A 25351-nucleotide genomic window follows, 5' to 3' on the forward strand; every position below is an offset into this window, starting at 1 on the left:
TCTTAATCCGTCATGTAGGGAATAATCAATTAATATTAAATCCTGCTATTAGGTCTCTGAGGAGTGTCCAGACTTCATAATTTACTTGGAGAGTGCAGGCTAATGTGTTCTTTAATGTGGAACTGTTATGTCTCTGAAAGTGATAATTCACACTTACCACCTTAGCATTCCCATATCCAATTTGCATCTTTGCTTGGACTTTTGCAGAGAAGAATCACTATATGAGTGCCTTATATAATGGCATACTCATGCATTTGCCTGTACTATGTAGGTTAAACTAATCTCCATAGTATGGTCTGGCAGCGTGTACTTTAAAGCACAGGATATAGTTTTGCTGAACATAAAAATTCAGTTTACAAGTTATATGTTTCAGTGACCATGCACAGTTCAATAGATCCATAGAATGTTGCTGAACTACAAGGTGGCAAAACATTTAGAAAGGGCTATTATTCTGAGAACCTCAAACCATCAGAAGCTGGTAGATTAACAACTGGTCCAGAGTATTTATCGGGGTTAATAACTACAAGGGTTATTATTTAAATGTAGAATCAATTGGAAACTTGCAATTAACCCTGAACAAACATGAGACATGCTTAATCCACATTTGTGTACGGGATTATGAAAAGGGGCGTACATTCCAAGTAGGTTTAATTTTTTAACAGATAATAGTCGGTTGAGGCGTGCCGAAACCGACGAGAGGCTAGGCCTGCAAAAAAGAGGGCCCGCCTGGTTGTAATGAACAGTGAAGAGGGTGTGGTGGGAGGGGGACTTCCGGAACCGACGAAGACAGGTAAGTAGGGGTGTACTGGGTTTATATAGTGTCTTTAAATCCCTCCCACAATTTCAGGCATACGCCTTCTATTTGTGTACGGGATTATGAAAAGGGGCGTACATTCCAAGTAGGTTTAATTTTTTAACAGATAATAGTCGGTTGAGGTGTGCCGAAACCGACGAGAGGCTAGCCCTGCAAAAAAGAGGGCCAAAAGGTATGTAACCTTTTGTAGCATCACAACAACAACATTATTTACACATACTGTGAAAAGCGAGTCGGATCTCTTTTTCTGGGTTTGGAATGTACCGGTTATATACTGCAGATTTCCAGCGTCCCATTTTCTTTATTATATGTGACGGGACATGATTACTTGAGGCCGTGGTGGCTGCTCCGATGCGAAATAAATGTCCTGAGAAGGAATTTGGATTGAGGCCAAGTCTAAGTAATAATGAACGTATGTATAGCATGAAGTGTTTTGTAGTGAGTGGTTTCCCTTGCAGGGACAAAAGCGGCAGCTCTGGATTCCTAGTCTGATGACTTAACAATTTATCCAGCACTTGAACTGGGCAAAATTTAGAACCCGTGGGGAAATACTTAACCTCCACAGGGGGACCTGTTTGATTAGTTTTTGTACGGGGAATTGCTAATATATAATAATCATTTATTTTGTACAAGTTTCTTTGTTTAAGGCACGTGTCTGTGTCAGATATTTTTCCTACTGAAAACTCTTTGGGCCGTAGGAAACCGAAAAAGGCCAAATAAGCTGCGGATTTAATTACCAGATTAGTAGAATTTTCAAAAGGATTTTTATCTAGCAGCTTAGAGATTCCTTCAAATATGTTACTATCTATTGGGAGTCTTACAAGGGTTTTATGGTTATCTAGTCTCTGGATACCCTTAAGAATGTTTTTAATTGGACAAAAAGGGGGTTTTATCTGGATAGAGAGTAAGCATGAAGTGTTGTACACCTGTTAAGTATAGTTTGATGGTATTGTATGCAAGTTTTAATGAGATGTGGCAAAAAGTTGAAAATGCAACCATAGTTTCTACCGAAAATCGATTTATTATGTTAAAGTTGAGTACAAATTTATTAAACAATTCAAACGCCCTATTGTATGCTTTTTTTTGTGTTTGCTGACAACCCGGCCTGAGCTAGAATTCTACTGTGGGTCAATAACCGATCTAAAGCATGATTATATCTCTGAACTGTGGGGGAGTTTTGGGCTGTCTGTTCGCTGTAGGGTGAAGACGGAAAAATTCCTGCAAATTGAAACGTGACAAAGCGTCAGCAGCGTTATTGAACATACCTGGAACATGCATACAACAAATATAAAACTGCAAGTTTGCTGCCAACCAAGTGAGCTTCCTTACCAACTTCATAATAGACAGGGACTGAGACCGGCCTTTGTTAATTATATTGCAGGCTGCTATGTTATCCGAATAACACCTGACTGCTTTACCCCTCCAATTCTCACCCCAAATGTGTGCTGCTGCGACTATGGGAAAGATTTCAAATAACGCCGAGGTTTTGTCGAAGTTATCTAGTGTACTAGTCTCAGGTGGCCAACTGTCATATACCTATTCATACCCAAAAATTGCTGCGTACCCGACTGAAGCTGCAGCGTCTGTCCAGACAACTGGAGAATCGTCGGAGATGGGAGGAATGAATAACGACCTGCCGTTCCATGAGGATAAGAACAGTTTCCACATTTCTAGGTCAGCCCTTGCTGAATTGTCTAACATGATCATAGTGTCGTCGTCAGGGAGGCCGTGAAGCAGTGAGAGCAACCTGGAGATGAAAGCTCTGCCTTGCGGGATAATTCTCATGGCAAAGTTAAGAGAACCCAAGAGAGACTGTAACTCTTTTCTGGTGCATGATCCGAGGTTGGTGCAGGTGCGAATGTGCTCTAGAATCCTATCTACTTTGACTTGAGGGAGGCTAGCTTGCATGGTTACAGAGTTTATCATGATACCTAAGAAGGTGATTTCAGTTTTAGGACCTTCTGTCTTATTTGAGGCTATCGGAACACCTAGTTCCTCAAATAAGGAGAGTGCCCTTTGTAGGCTGAGTGGTGTGCAGTAGTGAGGTTCGATATATAGAAAATCATTGAGGTAGTGGATTACTACTGGGCACCTGGACTCGTTGAGTAATAGCCAATTCAGGGTCTCCGCGAACATGTCGAAAAGTTTTGGGCTACTTTTTGAGCCAAAGGTCAGTCTGGTTGCAAAATAGTATTCCCCTTGCCACTTGACTCCGTGTAGGTGCCAGAGCGACTGCTTAATAGGTAGCAACTTAAAAGCATTCGAGATGTCTGTTTTGCTTAACCAGGCTGCCCTACCGAGGTTAACAATAGCTTGAATGGCATCGTCTAACTTAGCGTAATGCAGTGAGAAGTCCTCTGATGGAATAAGGGAATTTAAACTAGGGGAGGTGGAAGAGTGCGGAGCTGAGAAGTCAATTATTAACCTCTTTTTGTCGTTGAATTTACCCGTGGCTATACCTAATGGACTAGTTCTCCAGGACGTGAAGGGTGGTGTGGTGAAAGGACCTATCATGAAACCGTTTTCCACCTCTTTATCAAGGAGATCTTTTAGAGTGGCTGGGTCGGATATGGCTGACTGCAGGTTGGGGCATTCTAGTGTGCCTGAAAGGAGTGCTACAAAACCTGTGTGAAAGCCTTTGGTGAAACCGGAGATGAGAAAGTCCGCCAACTGTGAAGAAGGATCTGTAGTCAGGTAACGTTGTAAATTAGGTACGTTTATTGGTGTAATTGCCTTTTTCGGAAACAGTTTGTTAGGGCACATTGTTTTAGCGTGAGCCCTGAAACAGATAGAACAAACATGGAGCAACCTACAGGCGCTATAACTACATCCCCCTTCATTAAAGTTATTACAAATTTGCGCTTTCCCAAGAAACACTATAGGCCTGCCTAATCTGTCTTTAATTTCCCTTTGACTAGAATAGTCTGGGCTAGTGAAACTAGTAGACAGAGCTACTGCGGTATTAGGACAAAAGTTGGATGTATGAGAAGCCGAAGCGCATATTGCACATGCTGGTGTCTTAAGCCCGGCGAAATGCCTACAAAATAATTCTGTTTCCAACTGACTCCAATCCGTGGGAGTGTTGAACTGTGCCAGTGATGCGGCTGATCTGGCTGAAAAAGATTTATGATAGTCATAGAATGCATAACCACCGTACTTGTAGGCTAGTTCCACCAGTTTGTGCAAGTATAAATCCAGCTCTTCCCTACGGTGTGGGAAAGAAGAGCAAATTACGTCCCTATATAACCCAAAGGCTATTACAAATTCGGGAATATTAAGTTTTTTATTAAGTCTAGGGTCTCTGGCTTTCATCACTACGGATATATCTTCAAAGGTGTAAGACCTGTTCTCGATAATATCCTGTGATGCGATGAGGAGGGAAGCTAAATTGACATCTTTCCCTTCTAGTATGTCCCATTTAAGATTTTGAGGGATTAAATGAACTGGATTAATTATATTAGGCGTTTTGGTGGGAATAGAAGTGGGGTTACCTCCTGAGCCGGTCTCTGGTTGTACCAGTGGAAACTGAACCTCTGTAATGCTGGACCGACCAATGGCTTCCAGGGTATCCAACCTGTTGTTTATGTTGGCTACAGAAGATACCAAAGAGGTCATCATGCCCCGTAGTTCTGCTAGACTACTCAGAACTAGGGCCTGGTAAATCCTCCTCATTTTGGGAATTAAGCAAACGGAAGAGTTCTACTTTCCTGGTGGTAGCCGGGAAGGGAATGTTCCTTCTGTTCAGCTCGGCTGTGATCTTAGGAACAGTCCAGGATCTATAGCTGGATGAGGTACTAGGGTGTCCTGGCTGGGTGCTAGATCTGGACGGAGTGCTTGCAACTGACGGTTCACCGTCTTGTGCCGAAGCGTTTGACATGCTATGGGCATGAGAGAAAAGTAGTGTTAGCAAAAGACTTTTCTTCTTCTCATGCGGCTGGTTGACTAGCTAGTGCCACCGTGGCGAAACAATTAAACTAGGTTGATGACAGGTGAGGCCCTACTAAGTGCCAAGTGGCTTGAGAGGCTCTATCTATGAGTTGGCGCGAGGGGATTTCGTGGCCACTGAGCGTCATGGCGGGGTGTTGGCCTCTCGGTGAATTGTAATCATAAGACAGACTGGGGGTGACAGGTGAGGCCCTCTCTATGCCACATGCGAGGCGACTAACTATGATTTGGCCCGAGGGGCATAGTACCTCCGAATTGAGGATGGGTGTTGGCCTTGCGGGACCACTAACCTAAGGCAAAGAAGCCGGGAGAAAACTACCGCTATTGGGCTCCTAAGACCCTGAAACCACCCACGACTAACTGGATGGCGGAATTGACACGAGACTGAACGTATATGTAGGAAAAAAAAATTGTTATCCTTACCTGAACGAATGAAAAGTGGCAAGTATTAGTTAAGATGACCTAAGAGTTAATTACACTCTGTAGGCTTTGCACTGTTGATGTCCCAAATTGCAGAGAATGGACCCAGGTGACGTTTAGGGGGAAAAAAAACAAGCAAAATTTTAGTTTATAAGCCCCCTTTTTTTTTTTCAAGACAAGTGAATTTACTGACTCCCACTAGTAATGAGTGAAGCAGACGAAAAATAACAGTGTAGGAGAAGAAATATTACTAACCGAACTGAAACTTGTAATTCAGCTTCACTTGTAGCAAAATATCCTGGCAGAATTACCCCTGGAATTTTAAAGGAGAAAAATGCAGAGGAGACCCATGACTTTAGCAACCACTTAAGAAAAATCTGAAAGTAATTTGTCTTGCTATAAGAAATCTACTTAAACTACCAGCTTAATCCGTTTTATGACTAACAACTGAAAGAAATAGCCGAACAAGGCATGTGTACGTGAAACCCGCAGGCTGAAAAGGCATATGTGTAAACAAATCTATTTGTGATGAATACTGGACAATAGTACTGAAGTTTGACGATTTTGCCGAACAGCGTTTTTAACCGTAAGAGAAGTATGAATGAGTGAGACTTGGTACGAACGGAAGGGTAACTTACGTTTTGCGGATGAAGTTGCTAGGTTCGCGTGGGACTGTCAGGAACTGGCGGGCTGTGTAACGGACGTCGCGGACGGATGACGTCAGAGGTCTGTGAAGCGGAATGAAGGCGGGGACTTCCGGAACCGACGAAGACAGGTAAGTAGGGGTTTGCTGGGTTTATATAGGGTCTTTAAATCCCTCCCACAATTTCAGGCATACACCTTCTATATATTGCTCTACCTTAAACTTCATATTTTGGCACAAGCCTGCAGAATTGAATTTCTTTGGGTTTATTCAGTTATAGGCACTTTTAAACGGGATAAAAGCTCATGTTGATCCTTCGCTAAACCATCTGGATGCTAATTTGCTATGAAGTCTTGCTGCTTGATCGATTACATTTCGGCCCGTAAGACAAGCCAATCCGTACTGAATTATTTTATTTTTAATAATATTTACAAAGTGATAATGTGGTATTTTTACATTTATTTGCTTTCATTTCTATTAACATTATCACTTCCATAATTTTATTTTATTTATCTATCTATCTATCTATCTAAAATATGTATTACAAATAATCATGTAAAACATAAATATCCATATGGCTATGGCATCTAAATAAATGTATGTAGCTCTCATCCATGGGTATGATATGAAAGTGTAATTTGTAGATAGTTGTATTTGCTGTAATTTGTAGATAGTTGTATTTGCTGTAACCCACAAATTATTTTATTTACAGACAATCCACAGTTGACCAGCTTTGTGCAGATTATTATAAATGTTTTGGATGTCAATGAATTCCCTCCAGAAGTCAGCGTGCCATATGAGACGTCCGTCTGTGAAACTGCAAAAGCAGGACAGGTGCAGTATAAAATAAGAACATATCACTTAATGCTTTTTGTTTGGAGATATGCACATATATGGAATACAATACAGCTTTAAATGCTTAAAAAAAATAACACATTTAAGATGCACTGTCACTATCACACATTAGCTATATTATTTTAAATTAGAGGTGTTAATTTGGACCGCAACAACTATAAGCTTGGCTAGTCATGTTAGTGCATTGGAACTGGGAATTAAATCACCAATATATAACAAAATAATCAAGCGGGGTGTGCGCAAAATCAACATCAGCAACATAAAGTTTACTTAACTATAATGTAGAACCATGCAAATGTCACAGAGAAAGTGCTGCAAGGTCATGTGTGAATATTGGTTCTGCTCCATTAGAAAATAAGAAGGGAAGATAGGAAATAAAGATAAAATAATAGAAGGGATGTAGAGTAAGAGATAATGGGGAAAAAGAGATTGCCTCAGAGACGAGATCTGGGAGACCAAGCTAACCCAAATGAGCAAGACCCTATTGTCCTTCATACTTCACCCAGGGAAGCAAAACTTTTTCAAAGGCAGAGAGTGTGTTCTAGACCTGAGCCATAAGCTTATCCATTCAGTAGTTGTCTTTTATCCTATGCTTAACACTGTCTATGGAAGATGCTTGTGTATTTAACCAATTTTGCACTAGCGTCCTCCTAACTGCTAATGTTATTTTGTTAAGGAGCTTCTGTTCAGTTGTAGACACCCCTCCATTGGTTTATACAGCACATACACCCACGGTATCAGCAGTTCGATAATGTAAAGACATTTGACCCTATCAAAAGCCTTTTAAGCATCTATTGTACACCCACGGATCTAGTTCTAGCCACCTGCCGAATACGTGTGATTGCAGCTTTGTTTTAATGCTTTCCCAAAAGCTGGTAATTTTGTGGCAGAACCACCACATGTGTCCATATGTTCCTCTTTCCCCACATAGCATTGGTCATTCACGTTTTTTTTCGTACAAAAATCATTTTATGGGGGTAGTGTACTATCTGTTCATGGTTTTGTAGGATTGCTTCTGTAGTGAAACAAATTAAGTATTTTTTTTGCTTCCCAGATGCCTTACCTTTTATGCATTTACCAAGATAAGTTATGTATGCATGTGTATGTAAGAGATATGCATGTGTATGTCTATGACACATATGTAGGAGGCAGACAAATTGGGAGAAGGGAGAGAAAAGAGAATGTGTCAAGAAAAAAACCTTATCTGACTTTTCAAAGATCCACACATATTACGGATTGTCACATTGACTGAGAGAGGCAATATCTTTGAATAAGCACAAAGCAAAAAATGCTGAACTAATTTAAGAAATTGCAAAAAAAAGAGTTAATTATATGTTCTATTTTATTACTATGAATGCCATAAATGTTTAGCAAATACTAAGATACTAAAGTGCATGCATGCGTTTTATATATTCGAAGATAAATTGAAAGCTGTACCTGCAGCTGTATTTGAACTGTAAACAGCCTTTTCTCACATTTATTTGTTCTTTTATTTATTTATTTTGTGCTAAAAGCACAGTTCCTCTAGACCAGATAGTTTCCTGCACTTTTACAGAATCCGACTGGAAGTAGTGTTTACATTAAAAAAAGAAAAATATTCTCTCTGGCTTCTTTCTGCTTTTAGATCATCCAGATTATTGGTGCTGTTGACAGAGATATGTCACCTGCAGGGCAGACATTTTCCTTCAAACTACCACCTGATGCTTCTACAAACCCCAACTTTACCATCCATGACTACAAAAGTAAGTTTTCTGATTACATACAATTCCCTATTTTGAACTAGCTGTTTGCCCAGGTAATTCATATGAAATCTATTTTAGCACTCTGAAAAACACTAAATATACTCTACTTGGAAATACATTTTATCGTTATAATTTTTTTTCTAAAGCACTGTTACTAAAATGTGAGTGTACATATACACTATGCATAAATCATATATTCACTGACTCCTATATACTCACATGTACATTTTCAGATTTTAATATACATATACATTTTCAGATTTTAATATTCATGTACATTTATATATTGCATTTTTACTAGACATGACAAAATCCACTTCGCCACTGGTTTTTGGACGGGCCTGTTTTCCAGCCTCCTACTCTGGGACTATGGGCCCCGTGATAACCGATGTTCAAAAGTACTGTTTCTGCCCCTTGGACTTTTAACTGGAACAGATTCAAACATGAGGTGGCGGCCATCTTAAATTGTCCAGCAGTGTTTTTTCGTTGAGTGTATGGAACTGTTTAGGGCATGGGACCATGTACACGGTGGGGCAAAAATAAGAATTCCAGGAAATTCCTGAACCCCTGAACTGATCTGGGTGATTTTTGGATATGTTGTTCACCCAGATCGGGGCTATCAGGGATATGTTGTATTTTGGGGTACTTTTTGGGGTTTGTAAAAATGTATGTTTTTTCTGTTTAGCGTTAATTGAGTTAGCCCATTGTCTTTGTTAATTGTATCACAAGCAGAGGTGAGGGATTGTGTGCTGTAAGTAGGAGTGTCGGACATTGTTTTATTGTTCTGATTTGTTTGTGTCCTTTGTGTGCCTGTGTTTCATCAGGTCTAGGGGGTGTGCCTCTGGCCTGAGGAATTGTATATAAGCAAACCTGTACCAATAAAGCCTCAGACTTGTTCTACCCTTCATGAAGTCTTGGCTCATGTTTGGGGGATTGGAGAACTACACTGGGGATATCTATCATCACTATACTCCCCAGAGTATAATCACTAGTCCTTGTAAGAGCTGTTCCTGTTCCTGCTCTCTGGATTACAAGAGAGGTCTACCTACTGGAAGCTGGATCCTGGTCTTGGGTCCAGAGTGGGTGGATGACTGTGAGACCCCAACCAAGCTGTGGTGGTTCGTGGGGTCTGCGGTTGTTATGGTGTCAAGTGGAGTGCTTGGAGCCCTCGGGAAGCACTAGGAGCATCTGTCAAATGGAGGTACCCAGTTGGGGTGCCAGCCGATCCGTTACAGTGGTGACAGAGGTGGGATGGCATCCTAGTGCGAGGAGAAGCAGCTCGGAGACACCGGTATCATATGAACTCTAATTGAGGGCAATGCTAGTATCCGTACAGTGCCCTTGGCTACAGCAGGATGGAATCGGCTAATTTTCGGACAGCGTTCCATGACGAGGAGGAGGAGGCGGCCGCGGACTACAGGGATGCAGACAGGAAGGAAGTCTGGTATGATGCCCTGGAAAATGCCCAGCGGCAGCAAGGCGAGAGTCTCCCCAGTCCCCAGTGCAGCGTCTTTGCACTTTTTCTAGTGCCATGATATCCTTCTTTAGAACAGGTACCCAGAATTGCACAGCATATTCAAGGTGTTGAATATGTATAGCTTCCTATTTTTTAACTCTATCATGGCAAACTACAGGTATAATGGAACATCTGTTGTTAAAACCCATTGTAAAAAGCCATTACAACTAACATTGAATATGTATGACAGAGAGCGAGAGAGCGAGAGAGAGAGAGAGAGAGAGACGCTACATGATGGGGAAGAGATTGTTAAGGCAAAATAGTGCTATTGAGGGATTTTGGTTAGCCACAAGACTCAAGATCAAGTGATATGGCAGTGATTTCTGTTACATGATTTCTTAAGGATGAAGCTTATGGATGACACTAAGATTCATTATTTATTCTTAGAGCAACATCAGGAAGCACATAGCATGTATGCATACAACTGTTGAAAGTTAACAGCATTGCCAGTGCATTTGAGTCAGAACAGAGTGATATTTGTCACCATGTTCCTTTGTCCCTCTAGCTAAAGCAAAACCCTTTAGCTAGACTAATAACCACAATGAATCAATCATCTTTTATAGTTGCTTTGGCTGAGAGTCCCTATAATAGTTGCTATGGCTGAGAGCCCATAGGAGGGCATACAGTTGCTGTGGCTGAGAGCCCTGAGAGGGTTCTCCTGCTTTCCAGGGTCATTCAGTTCCATCAACATAGTTATGCATGCTGGCAATTGATTGACAAGGAAAGAACATCATTTTTAGAACTATATGAAACGTACATTTGCTAAACATTTTGGTAACATAACATATATAGTTTAATATAAAAAGAACAAAAGTGTAAATATACCATTTTAAAAAAATGTTTCTTACCAATTATACAGTTTAACAATTAAGTAACAAAGCATATTAATGATAATCATTGTCATCATCACCATCTCAATAACATCATAGCCAAACTAATGGACAAAACTGACTAACATGTCACAATACTGAATAAGTTGTACATGGTGATTTAAAATATTTTGCATATTTATTATTTACATTTGACAGATAATTCAGCTGGAATAGAAGCTCAAAGGAATGGATACAATCGCAGACAGCAAGAATTTTACCTCCTTCCAGTTGTGGTAGAAGACAGTAGCTACCCTATCCAAAGCAGCACAGGAACATTAACCATTCGAGTTTGTAGATGTGATTCTAAAGGAGTTGTTGTATCCTGCAATGTTGAAGCAATCTTCTTACCAGTGGGACTGAGTACTGGTGCTTTGATAGCGATACTCTTGTGCATTGTTATACTTTTAGGTAAGTATTTGGAGGTAAAAACTACAAGAGTTGTAATATGTATGTAAAGATAACAGAGATGCAATTAGTATACAGTTACATTTTGTCTGTATTGTGCTAAACCAAAATTTCTGCCTAATATTTACATACAATTGTAATTGGTATCTATAGGTTTCTGTTTACAGCTATATGAAAACTAGATAAAGGGATGGCTATAGTACAACAACTGGATGATTTATTGTATATATATATATGTACTGCCTTATTAATGATACAAAAAAAACTCAAGTTAACAATGTTTTGTCTATTTATTTGCTAGCATTATAAATGGATTGCCCAACAAATATATTAATTAATTTCATCTTCACATGGTTTATAACTATTACACTTTAAATTTAAAAAAAGTTAGAATGTATAGAGTTGAGACATAAAGATTATGTAGAATATTATACTGTGGATGTGTTAGAGACAGAAGGTGTGTTGATGAGGACTAAATCATGGTAGGAGAACAGAAGATGAACTCAAAAAGGATTGTGGGCATGCTGTAGTAAGTTGCACTGCATTCAAAACATATTACGACCGCTGCATATTTTTAAATACATTAAATTTTTTTTATATTGCAGCCTTATGCTATAATAGCTTAAATTATTATTTTTTCGCATCACTCTTTACTCAATACCACATAATGTCGAAGCAAAAAACTATTTTTTATACCATTGCAATATATTAAACAGAAAAAACTGAAATAACACATTGAGACTTAAGTAGTTTTGGGTATGATATGACAAGCTGTGCACATCTGGATTTGGTAGCCTCTGCAGATTGTCTCAAGCTTTTTCAGGACTGTTGGTAGACAGCCATTTTCAGGTTACCTCAGAGATGTTTGATTGGCTTTAAGTCTGGGTTTTGGCTGGACTACTCAAGAGTTGTCCCTTAGCCACTCTTGCTTTGTCTTGACTGTGAGAACTTCCAACCCAGCCTAAGATCCTGAGTGCACTGGACCAGGTTTTCATTAAGGATATCTCTGTATTTTGCTGTGCTCAGCTTTCCCTCCTCACTCAGTCCTTTAGTCTCCGAGAGTTCTTTAGGTGTTTTATTTGCAAATTCCAAACAGACGTTCATGTGTTTTGCAGTGAGGAGAGGCTTTTGAGTTTCAATAATGGTTGTCCTTCCACAAGTGTCTCCCATCGCCATACATGATCTCTGGAAATTCTTCCATTTAAGAATTATAAAGCCCACTGTGGTCATGGAAACCTTCAAGGCAGCTGACATTTTTTGTTACCTTCCTCAGATTTGTGCCTCGTCACAATCCTATCTCTGTTCTCTGCATGTAGTTCCTTTGACTTCCTGGCTTGGCTATTGCTCTGATATGCATTTAAAGCTGTAAGACCTTGCATGGACAGGTATGTGTATTTGCAGTTATATGCAGAAACATGGAATGCATCTGAGCTAAATTTCAAGTGTCATAGCAAAGGTTCTGAATACTTATGTCAATGTGATATTTCAGATTTTTCTTTTTAATAAATTTGCAAAGTGTTCAAAAATGGTTTGGTTTTGTCATTATGGAGTATTCAGAATAGATTGATGTGAATAAACATAATATAAACACTTGTAGCATAAGGTTGCAACATTAATAAAAATGTGAAAAAAGGGGTCTGAATACTTTATGCATGCCCTGTATTTAACCCCTTAAGGACACATGACGTATCTGACACGTCATGATTCCCTTTTATTCCAGAAGTTTGGTCCTTAAGGGGTTAAGGGAATAAGGAGTTATATATTTGGTTAATAGACAACATTATATAACCATAGTCACACTTAGAAGATACTGAGTCGATAAAACTAGGTGTAATTACACTGAACACAATTATAAACACAACACTTTTGCTTTTGCCCCCATTTTTCATGAGCTGAACTCAAAGATCTAAGACTTTTTCTATGTACACAAAAAGGCCTATTTCTCTCACATATTGTTTACAAATCTGTCTAAATCTGTGTTAGTGAGGTTCTCCTCTGCCGAGATATTCCATCCACCTCACAGGTGTGGCATATCAATATGCTGATTAGACAGCATGATTATTGCACAGGTGTGCCTTAGGCTGGCCACAATAAAAGGCCACTCTAAAATGAGCAGTTTTATCACACAGCACAATGCCACAGATGTCCCAAGTTTTGAGGGAGCGTGCAATTGACATGCTGACTGCATGAAGGTTCACCAGAGCTGTTGCCCCTGAATTGAATGTTCATTTCTCTACCAAAAGCCGTTTCCAAAGGCATTTTTAGAGAATTTGACAGTACATCCAACCAGCCTCACAACCACAGTGATAAAACTGCACATTTTAGATTGGCCTTTTATTGTGGGCAGCATAAGGCACACCTGCGCAATAATCATGCTGTGTAACCAACATCTTGATATGCCACACCTGTGAGGTGGATGGATTATCTCGGCAAAGGAGAAGTGCTCACTAACACAGATTTAGACAGATTTGTGAACACTATTTGAGAGAAATAGGCCTTTGATCTTAGATCTTTGAGTTCAGCTCATGAAAAATGGGGGCAAATACAAAAAAGTGTTGTGTTTATCATTTTGTTCAGTGTATATTCCATTTGGAGTCATTCTATATTAAAAACTGGTGGTCATTGGTTATATATGAATGGAAATAAAGGCTGAAACCCGCGAAGAAAATTAAAATGAACTATGCAGCTGGTAGTCCTTAGTCCCAAATATGCATATATGAAGAGAGAGAGAGCTCAGTGGAGTCTGAATTACTCAAATGTAACTAAGAGTGATTCCACCCTTAGTAAAAAATAAAGCTAGTGTAGATATTTATTTCCCCAAGGATAAGAGAATGCTGAGAAAAGACGGTAATACAACCTTTGTCTCCCTTGTAGAAAATTAACCTTAGTTATGTGACCTGTGAAAGGTAGATGTTATAGTTAATCACCCTTTCCATATTAAACTTAATAACTGTGCTAGACCTTCTAGTAAAAGTCATGTATCATTTAATTGATGAATTTCACATGGCTTGACAGGAGCCCTTATTGCAGTGTTTAATATAAAGATCTTGTAATATGCTGGAATAAGTGAATGGCATACTAGAACCATTTATGCACTAAAAATAGTTATAAATATGTTTCTTTAATAATGGAAATAAGGAGGTAGAAAGGTAATATAATTAACTTGTTAGCTGATAATCTATTTCACATGCTTAGTGCCATTTTATTATTTTGCACTTACTGCATTTAAACATCAGTGTATGTGCTTTGACAAATTGTATACTGTTTCATTCATACACTTTTAAGAGATTACATTATTTTGCAAAAATGTAACCCTGGGCAGATAATGATGATTACCATAGTGATCACATGTAGATTACAGGAGCATGTGACCCTCATTCAAAAGAGACAAACATACGGACATATAGGGATATAGTGAAGTAGGTGGTCACCTGCATTCTATGAGGTCAAGATCTGGACTGTCACATGAGGGCAGGTATTTCTGGAACCTATCACCACAACTAGGGCAAATAGTGAATACATTAAATCAGCGATTCCCAAACTGTGTGTGCTGCAAGATATTTTCCCGGTGCTATAATCATAGCACCGGAAACTGTGCTTCCCCAGCGATCTCCCTCTGCGTCCTGCTAGCACTTTGCTGACAGCTGGCAGGGGAGGGAGGGAGAGACTCCTGAGGCTGCTAGAGTTCACTGTCACCACTGGGACCACCAGGGCTTCCCCACCGGACCACCAGGGATTATAGGAAATGTTCCCCCTCCCAGGCAAAGGAAAGCAGGGAGGGGGGATATCATTTTTATTTTTTATTTAGAAAAAATAAAGTATATATTTATTAATGTGCCCTCCTAACCCCACAGACCCCACACCACATAATAACTCCCCCATACACACACACACTTCCCCCGCATACACACACACTGCACCCCATACACACACACACACACTACCCCATACACACAATTACCCCCCCATACACACAATTACCCCCCCATACACACACAACTACCCCCATTACACACAATTAGCCCCATACACATACACTACACACATACACACCCCATACACACACACACACACTACCCCATACACACACACACACACTACCCCATACACACACTACCCCCATAAACACAATAACTCCCCATATACACAATTACCCCCATAAACACACACTCCCACCCATACACACACACTATTTTCCATATACACACACTACCCTCCATACACACAATTACCACCACCATAAACACACACTGCCCCCATACACACAATAACCCACCTATGCACACAATTAACCCCCATGCACACACACTGCCACCCATACACACACACTATCCCCCATACACATACACATTATCCCCCATACACACACACCCACTACCCCCATACACACACACTACCCCATACACGCAATTACCCCCATAAACACACACTGCCCCATACACACACCACCCCAAACACACACACTATCCTTCATACACACACACACACACTACCCCATACACACACTGCCAGCCATACACAAACACTACCCCCCATAGACACAGACACACACACACATTACCCACCTACACACACACTACCCTTCATACACACAGTTGCCCCCATACACACACTCTGCCCCTCATAAACAACATACACACTGCCTCCTCATACACACACACACTATCCCCCATACACACACACTACCCCCATACACACACAATGACCCCATTACACACACTACCCCATACACACACTACCCCCGATAGACACATACTGCCCCCCCCAGACACACACTATCCACCATGCACACAATTACCCCCATACACACAGTTACCCCTTACACAAAATTACTCCCCCATACATACACACACACTGCCCCCATACACACACACACTACCCCTATGCACACACATTGCTCCCCATAAACACTGCCCCATACACACACACTGTACCCCTCACACACACTGCCCCCACACACACTGCACCCCCACACAAGCTGCCCCCATCACACACTGTACCCTTCACACACACACACACTGTACCCCTCAAGCACAAACTGCCCCACATACACTGAACCACACACATACACACACACAAACTACATACTTCACAAACACAATTCACTCATGTACACACACTGCATCCCTCACACACATACGCACACTGTACCCTTGTACACACACATGCACACTGCACCCTTGTACACACACACGCACACTGCATCCCTCACACACAAACTCCACCACTCACACACACATATTGCACCTCTCTCACACACACAAACATAAACACACACACACACACACTACAGCCCCTACCCCGGCAGACCCCAGGTAAGTTGTCAAACTGTTCTTAAACTCCTGCCTCCTCCCACTCTCCCATACCTCCCTTTGCCCACTCAGAGTGCTCGCATGCACTTTGAGCTGGTGAATCCTTTTCTTTGAGGAGCCTGTGATAGGACCGCGCAAATGCCTAGTGACGTCACAACAGGGCATGCAAGAGCCAGGAGCTTTTTCCGGCACTGGATTAAGGGCAAGTTGAAATCTTTTTTGACAGCTTTTTACTGGGGGGTTAATCTAATAGTTATGCCCCATATGACATTTATAATATAATAATATATATGTGTATATATATATATATGTGTGTGTATTTTATTTTTTAAATCAGGGTTGGAGTAACCCTTTAAACGCTTTTAACTTAACAATAGTCATAAACTATGGTATGGTCTAGAGTCCAAGCGAAGACATATGCTGAGTTAAATATTATGATCTAACCTGTGTTGACCAGTTGAATGCCATCAGTCAATGTGTCTAAAGCAAATTCAAGGAATCAGTATAGCTAATTTTTGTATTGTTAATGATTCTGAAATATCTTGTCTTTTTTTTTAGTTTTAGTGGTACTTTATGTAGCATTAAGAAGACAGAAAAAGAAAGATGCCCTAATGACATCGAAAGAAGACATAAGAGACAATGTTATTCATTATGATGATGAAGGAGGTGGGGAAGAGGACACGCAAGCATTTGATATCGGTGCTCTCAGAAATCCAAAGGTTATTGAAGATAATAAAGTTCGAAGAGACATCAAACCAGAACCTATTTGTTTGCCTCGTCAAAAACCACCAGCAGAATATAACAGTGACATCAGAGATTTCATCAATGAAAGGCTTCAAGAGCATGATGTGGATCAAAGTGCTCCACCATATGACTCACTAGCAACTTATGCATACGAAGGCTCTGGATCTGTAGCTGATTCTCTCAGTACAATTGAATCACTAAGTGTGGAAATAGATCAAGATTATGATTTTTTAAGTGACTGGGGGCCTCGTTTTAAAAGCTTGGCAGAAATGTTTGGAGAAGAGACCTTCAACAAAGACAAAATCACTTAACCTGCAGAAAAAAAAACATTAATGATCAAAAGCTTTATTTAAGACTGTAAAATACACAATTTTATATTAAAATTCTTCAATATTTATCATAATGTTGTTTTCTTTGCTTGTTTGTTTTACAAAAGAGACATAAAATCTGCAAAGATATTTAAATAATTGTTTTTGGTATTTTTCACTAAAACTGAGAAAAACTCAGGTTTATTACCTACAAATTATTGATGTAACACTTTGGGAGAAAGGTGATTTTATGGCATCATGGTGGAAAGAGAGGTAGATTTTCTTAAATCCACTAAAGTGCCTACTGAAACCTGTATACTCATGTGCTGGACTTATGTTAGTAGTAAAGAATCATGCAGTGGTAAAATGAAAACATAATAAAGTATAGAAATGTGATGTCAAAAAAAACAACCAGACATTATTTTAAATATTTTTACCTAAAGAAATAACATTTTGTGTTATGCAGTTTTCTTCTTTTGGAAAATCATCTGATCGTTCATCTAGTTTTCACAAAACCCACATGTACATTGCTGTTTTCCGTGACTATACAGTTTCCAATAATAAAAATAAAAAAATAAGACAATATTGTATTTTTTCAAAGAAAAGTTTAAACTTGCATAATATAGGTAAGTTGCATCAAATATATTTAGATCATGTTTATAAAGATTTATAAAAACACAGCAATAAATAAAGTGTCAATTTCTAAATATCTGGAAAATAATTCTGCATAAAAGGCTTACGCTTTTATTAAGATAATTCTAATTATTAGCGATACTTTAGAGTAAATACTGAAGCACAATATCTCACAGACAAGATTAAAACTCTATTTATCTCACTACTATCTGTACATATTTAGCAATTATCAAGTAAATAAGTTCTTAAAAACGTGCACATAGATGATGCAGCATAATTGAGATTTTCATTTCTATTTATTTTTTAAAAGAAAAATAATAAAATCCTCACAAAATAAATATATTGAATGTGTTGAAACAGAAATTGATGTTTGCGGACTTGCTTCTGGGTCAAAAAGCATATGTACTCAAAATGATTTATCTCAACTTCAGTAAATTCAATATACGTAACTCCACCAGAGCATTCTTCCACTTTTCATTAATTTACGAAATAAAACAGAGAAAACATAGAAAACACAAAAAACATAGATGAAATGTTCAGTTTGTGAAAATGTATTTTTCTATGTACTCTTTATTCCTCAGGTTATGTAAAATTATGCTTATAGTAATGTTTTATTGTTGTAGAGCTTTCAGTCGGTAACTCCCTGGTGATATTAGGAATGGCATTTTATGACACAACATCAAAGGCAGGTTGTTAATGTATATTCAACCAATCATGCTATTTAACAAGATACCATATGTTATTGCAGGGTATTCAGTATATTATGCATTTACATAAAGAATGATTATTGTTACATTTTACACGAAATTACAAAAACAGAGGAGGGTGAATTTGACCATCTGGGAAAAGCATTATCGCTAGAATTCTCTAAATAATGTGCACATGCTTTTAAAATGATATTCACCTAAGAAGGTATCTCTCAGCTCTGAAATCCAAGTTCTCATACCCCTTGTGTTAAATCAGGAAATGGATATGGGTGCATATTAAGCACAGTTTTACTGGAAGGTTGAATAAAATATCTTATTGTCATTTTTGTGTTTTTTTTCTGAGTCTTTAACCACTTTATACTTTTTGAACACCTTGCTTTTTGAATGATTTTACTTGGATGACTACTCTGAAATGTGAAATATTTGTTGAATCTCCTCTAATTCTTATGTACATAGCATTACTTTTAAAACCTAAAGTACATCTCAAATTATAAAATCTATTAATAAAGATAAATTAAAAAGCCAGATACACGGGTTTAAAGCATAAACAAATCTCTTTCTGAGCAAAGTGCATATGTCATTCAGTTAAACAATTCACATAACAGAAAATAACCCAAAAGGTACCTACGTGAACCTACATGACCATCATACAGATATGTAGCCAACATAATACAAAATAATAGTCCCATACATATAGTATACATGCTTTTGGACAACCTTCATACAACCTTCATACAAAAAAGCAGATATCCCACACATCTACCCCTCTAAGTCCAATCACAGATGAAGTGTTCATCCACAGGTTAAGACTTGTCTATTATCCAATATTGCAATGATGACACATTTGGTGAACATTAAGATGTGAGCAGTATCTATATGGGTGGAGGTTAGTAGCAATAGGTTGCTAAACATTGGCCTGGCGCTTGACATTTTGATGTTTTTTTTTGGTCACAAATATCTACCAGCTGTTAGTAATACCAACAGCTTACAGTTATAATTTAATGGCAACTTTGGAAATTAGCCATTAGTTGAGAATAGCATCAATACTTACTATTTTAAAATCCCACAGTAATGTTCAAGCAACTTCAAGACTAGTGAAAAATTGGTGAATTTGGTAGATCTCATCAAATCCTGAATTTCAAGAATACCAGTAAAATTGTAGAGTTGTTGGTATCATTTATGAAAATCATTCAGCAGTCAATACATTTTCTGTAGTGTTCCCATTTGATGCTTAATGGGCTAATGATTCTCTGTGTATAGTAAAACGGGATTATAAACATGCTACAGTTTGTAAATATTTATATGATTCATATGATTTTTGAAAGTGGACCTATGCTTGCTTCCTCACTTACTAATGTATTTGACAGTTTAGTTCAAATGTCTATTGGCTTGCTTTTCAGATGCCAACTTTTTCACTGAATATAAAACATACTGACTGGACGTAAGAAGTCATTTGTAAGGTCACTTGAAAGCACTGCATCCATGCTTCTCAGTTGTCTTTAGATAGCCATTATATATAACAGCTCATGATCTGCAAAGTCTATGTTGTCTTAGTTATGGCTAATATATCTTTAGCATTGTTTGGCATATATCCCCAGTTTATCTCACCTATGAGAATAGACATGCTTGGTGTACATTCAAATGATTTTGGCTACCTCCCAAATGTTCTTCCAAAATACACACAACCAGTAATCCCCACATCCCCTCATTTGAAAAAGTTAACAGAAAACAAAAATAATTCACTATAAATAGAGATGTCGCGAACATCAAATTTTACGTTCGCAAACGGCGAACGCGAATTTCCGCAAATGTTCGTGAACGGGCGAACCGGTCGAACCGCCATAGACTTCAATAGGCAGGCGAATTTTAAAACCCACAGGGACTCTTTCTGGCCACAATAGTGATGGAAAAGTTGTTTCAAGGGGATTAACACCTGGACTGTGGCATGCCGAGGGGGATCCATGGCAAAACTCCCATGGAAAATTACATAGTTGATGCAGAGTCTGGTTTTACTCCATAAAGGGCATAAATCACCTAACATTCCTAAATTGTTTGGAATAATGTGCTTTAAAACATCAGGTATGATGTTGTATCGATCAGGTAGTGTAAGGGTTACGCCCGCTTCACAGCGACAGACCAAACTCCCTGTTTAACGCACCGCAAACAACCGCAAACAGTCCATTTGCACAACCGCAAACTCCCCATTTGCACAAGGTTGGATACCAAGCTAGCCATGTCCCGTTCCTTGTCCTCACTGATGTCATTGAAGGTCTCTTCCTCTACCCAGCCATGTACAACACCAAGGGTCCCCAAAAGGTGACAACAAGCCCCCTGGGACGCCTGCTGTGTTTGATCTTCCACCTCCTCAAAGCCACCTTCCTCCTCTGACTCCTCTTCTTCAGACTCCTCTCTCTGCGTTGCCTCTCTCTGCATTATTATAAGGTGTGTTAAGTAGTACTATTCCTATCAGTTTAATCCCTGTTACGTCCCCTATGAGGGGACGTGTATATGGCATCGATTTTAGGAACCGGGAGATGGAAAAAGATGTCTGGTTGGTCCTCCTACTTTAAATTTGGGGCACTGCGCGTGTAATCTAATGTGCCACCAGATAGGAGTGGTGTGTTAAGTAGTACTATTCTTATCAGTTTAATCCCTGTTACGTCCCCCTCATCAGGCCTTTTTTAGTCAAATGTATCGCCCACTGTCAGTCCCTTCGGGATCCATCCCTCATTCATCTTAATAAAGGTGAGGTAATCTAGACTTTTTTGACCTAGGCGACTTCTCTTCTCAGTGACAATACCTCCTGCTGCACTGAAGGTCCTTTCTGACAGGACACTTGAAGCGGGGCAGGCCAGAAGTTCTATCGCAAATTGGGATAGCTCAGGCCACAGGTCAAGCCTGCACACCCATTAGTCAAGGGGTTCATTGCTCCTCAGAGTGTCGATATCTGCAGTTAAGGCGAGGTAGTCTGCTACCTGCCGGTCGAGTCGTTCTCTGAGGGTGGACCCCGAAGGGCTGTGGCGATGCGTAGGACTTAAAAAGCTCTGCATGTCTTCCATCAACAACACGTCTGTAAAGCGTCCTGTCCTTGCTGGCGTGGTTGTGGGAGGAGGAGGATTACTTTCATCTCTTCCCATGTTAGATTCCCGTTGTGCTGTGACACCACCCTTATACGCTGTGTAAAGCATACTTTTTAATTTATTTTGGAACTGCTGCATCCTTTCTGACTTGCGGTAATTCGGTAACATTTCAGGCACTTTTTGCTTATAAAGGGGGTCTAGTAGCGTGGACACCCAGTACAGGTCGTTCTCCTTCAGCCTTTTTATACGAGGGTCCCTCAACAGGCACGACAGCATGAAAGACCCCATTTGCACAAGGTTGGATGCCGAGCTACTCATGTCCCGTTCCTCATCCTCAGTGATCTCACTGAAGGTATGTTCTTCCCCCCAGCCACGTACAACACCACGGGTACCAGATAGGTGACAACGAGCACCCTGGGATGCCTGTTGTGGTTGGTCTTCCTCCTCCTCCTCAAAGCCACATTCCTCCTCTGACTCCTCTTCCTCACAATCCTTTTCCAGCATTGCCGCAGGTCCAGCAAGCGATGCTGATAAGGCTGTTTCTGGTGGTGATGGTGACCACAACTCTTCCTCTTCCTTTTCACACTCATCTACGGCCTGATCCAGCACTCTTTGCAGGGCACGCTCCAGGAAGAAAACAAATGGTATGATGTCGCTAATGGTGCATTCGGTGCGACTGACTAGGTTTGTCACCTCCTCAAAAGGACGCATGAGCCTACAGGCATTGCGCATGAGCGTCCAGTAACGTGGCAAAAAAATTCCCAGCTCCGCAGAGGCTGTCCTAGCACCCTGGTCATACAAATAGTCGTTAACGGCTTTTTCTTGTTGGAGCAGGCGGTCGAACATTAGGAGTGTTGAATTCCAACGTGTCGGGCTGTCGCAAATCAAGCGCCTCACTGGCATGTTGTGTCGCCGCTGGATATCTGAAAAGTGCGCCATGGCCATGTAGGAACGCCTGAAATGGCCACACACCTTCCTGGCCTGCTTCAGGATGTCCTGTAAGCCTGGGTACTTATACACAATGCATTGTACGATCAGATTACACACATGTGCCATGCACATCTGTGCGTTCAGGGCAGACAGGAGTGCTGGTCTGGTGTGACTCTCTGCTTTCAGGCAAGTCAACCCCAAGATGGCTTGACACTGCCGTATCCAAGATGTGGAATAGTACCTGGGGAGCTGGGGGGGTGCCGTTCATGTGGAGCAAGACGCAGCAGCAGAAGAGAACTGCCGAGGAGGTTATGGAAGAGGATGGAGTAGGAGGAGTAGAGGAGGTGGCAGCAGGCCTGCCTGCAAGTCGTGGCGGTGTCACCAACTCCTCTGCAGAGCCACGCATTCCATGCTTGGCAGCCGTCAGCAGGTTTACCCAATGCGCAGTGGAGGTGATATACCTGCCCTGACCATGCTTTGCAGACCAGGTATCAGTGGTCAGATGGACCCTTGCCCCAACACTGTGTGCCAGACATGCCATTACTTCCTTTTGCACAATCGAGTACAGGTTGGGGATTGCCTTTTGTGCAAAGAAATTTCGGCGGGGTACCTTCCACTGCGGTGTCCCAATAGCTAAAAAATTTTGGAACGCCTCAGACTCCACCAGCTTGTATGGTAAAAGCTGGCGGGATAATAGTTCAGACAAGCCAGCTTTCAGATGCCGGGCAAGGGGGTGACTTTGTGACATTGGCTTCTTATGCTCAAACATGTCCTTGACAGACACCTGACTGTGGGCAGATGAGCAGGAACTGCTTAAGGCGAAAGACGGAGTGGCGGATGGTTGAGAGGGGGCAAGGAGGACAGCAGTGGTTGACGTGGCTGAAGATGCTGGACCAGGAGGAGGATGGCGTCTTTGAGTTTGTGTGCTGCTTGTACTCATGTGTTTATCCCATAGGTGTTTGTGATGTGCGATCATGTGCCTTCGCAAAGCAGTTGTACCTAGGTGGGTGTTGGACTTCCCACGACTCAGTTTCTTTTGGCACAGGTTGCAAATGGCATCGCTGTTGTCAGAGGCAGACACACCAAAAAAAATACCACACTGCTGAGCTCTGCAATGACAGCATTCTGGTGGTGGCAACAGCATGCGTTGATTGGCGTGCTGTCTGGCTGACACCGGGTGCTGATGCATGCTGTCTGACTGTGCCACTAGCTCCTTGCGACGACCTCCCCCTGCTACCATCTCGTCTCCTCCTCCTCTCTGTCTCCCCATCTGAACTTTTCCCTTGTTTGTCTTCTCTTGTAGCAGGCACCCACGTGACATCCACGGACGCATCGTCATCATCAACCGCTTCACTTGTATCTGACAACTCAGCAAAGGAAGCAGCAGCAGGTACAACATCATCATCATCACACCGTACGTCCATATGTGTAATGCTGCCTGACTGAGACATATCCCTGTTATCTACATTCTCTGGCAATAATGGTTGCGCATCACTCATTTCTTCCAACTGATGTGTAAATAACTCCTCTGACAGATCAAGTGAAGTGGCTGTGGTGCTAGTGTTGGTGGTGGCGGCAGGTGGGCGAGTGGTAACTTGAAAGGTGCCCGAAGCTAAGCTGGAGGAGGATGGTGCGTCAAGGTTCAGAGCGGAAGCTGTAGAAGATTGGGTGTCCTGTGTTAGCCAGTCAACTATGTCCTCAGAACGTTTCGAGTTCAGGGTACGTGGCCTCTGAACACTGGGCATTATTCTAGGGCCAAAGGGAATCACAGCACCACGACCACGACGGCCCCTGTGGGGTGGCCTGCCTCTGCCTGTCATTTTTTTTTCGATTAGTGGTACTATGCGTGCAAGCTACTGTGACAACAGATATGAGTGGCACTGTGCACTGGCAGATGTTGGCAAAGTAGACGCTGTAGGCCTGACACACACGCTTGCAGACAACTAACTGCTATTCAATCTATTACAGTCAAATTCTTTTTTTTTTTTTTTTTTAAATGTACACTACTGTTACACCAGATATGAGTTGCACTGGGGTGACACTATGCCCTGGCTGGCCCTGAAACGCACACGTGTGAAGGAAACTGACTGATATTATTTCACAGTCAAATTTCTATTTTTTTTTTTTTATGTACACTACTGTTACACCAGATATGCGTTGCACTGGTGTGACACTGTGCCCTGGCAGACACTGAAACGTACACGTGTGAAGGAAACTGACTGCTATTATTTCACAGTCAAATTTCTATTTTTTTTTTTTAATGTACACTACTGTTACACCAGATATGCGTTGCACTGGTGTGACACTGTGCCCTGGCAGGCCCTGAAACGCACACGTGTGAAGGAAACTGACTGCTATTATTTCACAGTCAAATTTCTAGTTTTTTTTTTAATGTACACTACTGTTACACCAGATATGAGTTGCA

At 40.8% G+C, this 25351-nt stretch overlaps 1 protein-coding gene across 1 annotated transcript in view; it reads left to right on the forward strand.

Annotated features, from left to right (window-relative positions):
* Positions 1 to 18082, forward strand: part of CDH12 (cadherin 12) — a 758791-nt gene extending 740709 nt beyond the window's left edge. The window contains exons 11-14 of the mRNA XM_063451837.1: positions 6535 to 6656; positions 8302 to 8419; positions 10964 to 11215; positions 17083 to 18082. Of these exons, the coding sequence (XP_063307907.1) occupies positions 6535 to 6656; positions 8302 to 8419; positions 10964 to 11215; positions 17083 to 17579 (989 nt within the window). The 3' untranslated portion in view covers positions 17580 to 18082. The remainder of the gene's footprint in view (positions 1 to 6534; positions 6657 to 8301; positions 8420 to 10963; positions 11216 to 17082) is intronic.
* The last annotated feature ends 7269 nt before the right edge of the window (positions 18083 to 25351 follow it).

Source organism: Pelobates fuscus, chromosome 4 (assembly GCF_036172605.1).
Source record: "Pelobates fuscus isolate aPelFus1 chromosome 4, aPelFus1.pri, whole genome shotgun sequence".
Lineage (NCBI taxonomy): Eukaryota > Metazoa > Chordata > Amphibia > Anura > Pelobatidae > Pelobates > Pelobates fuscus.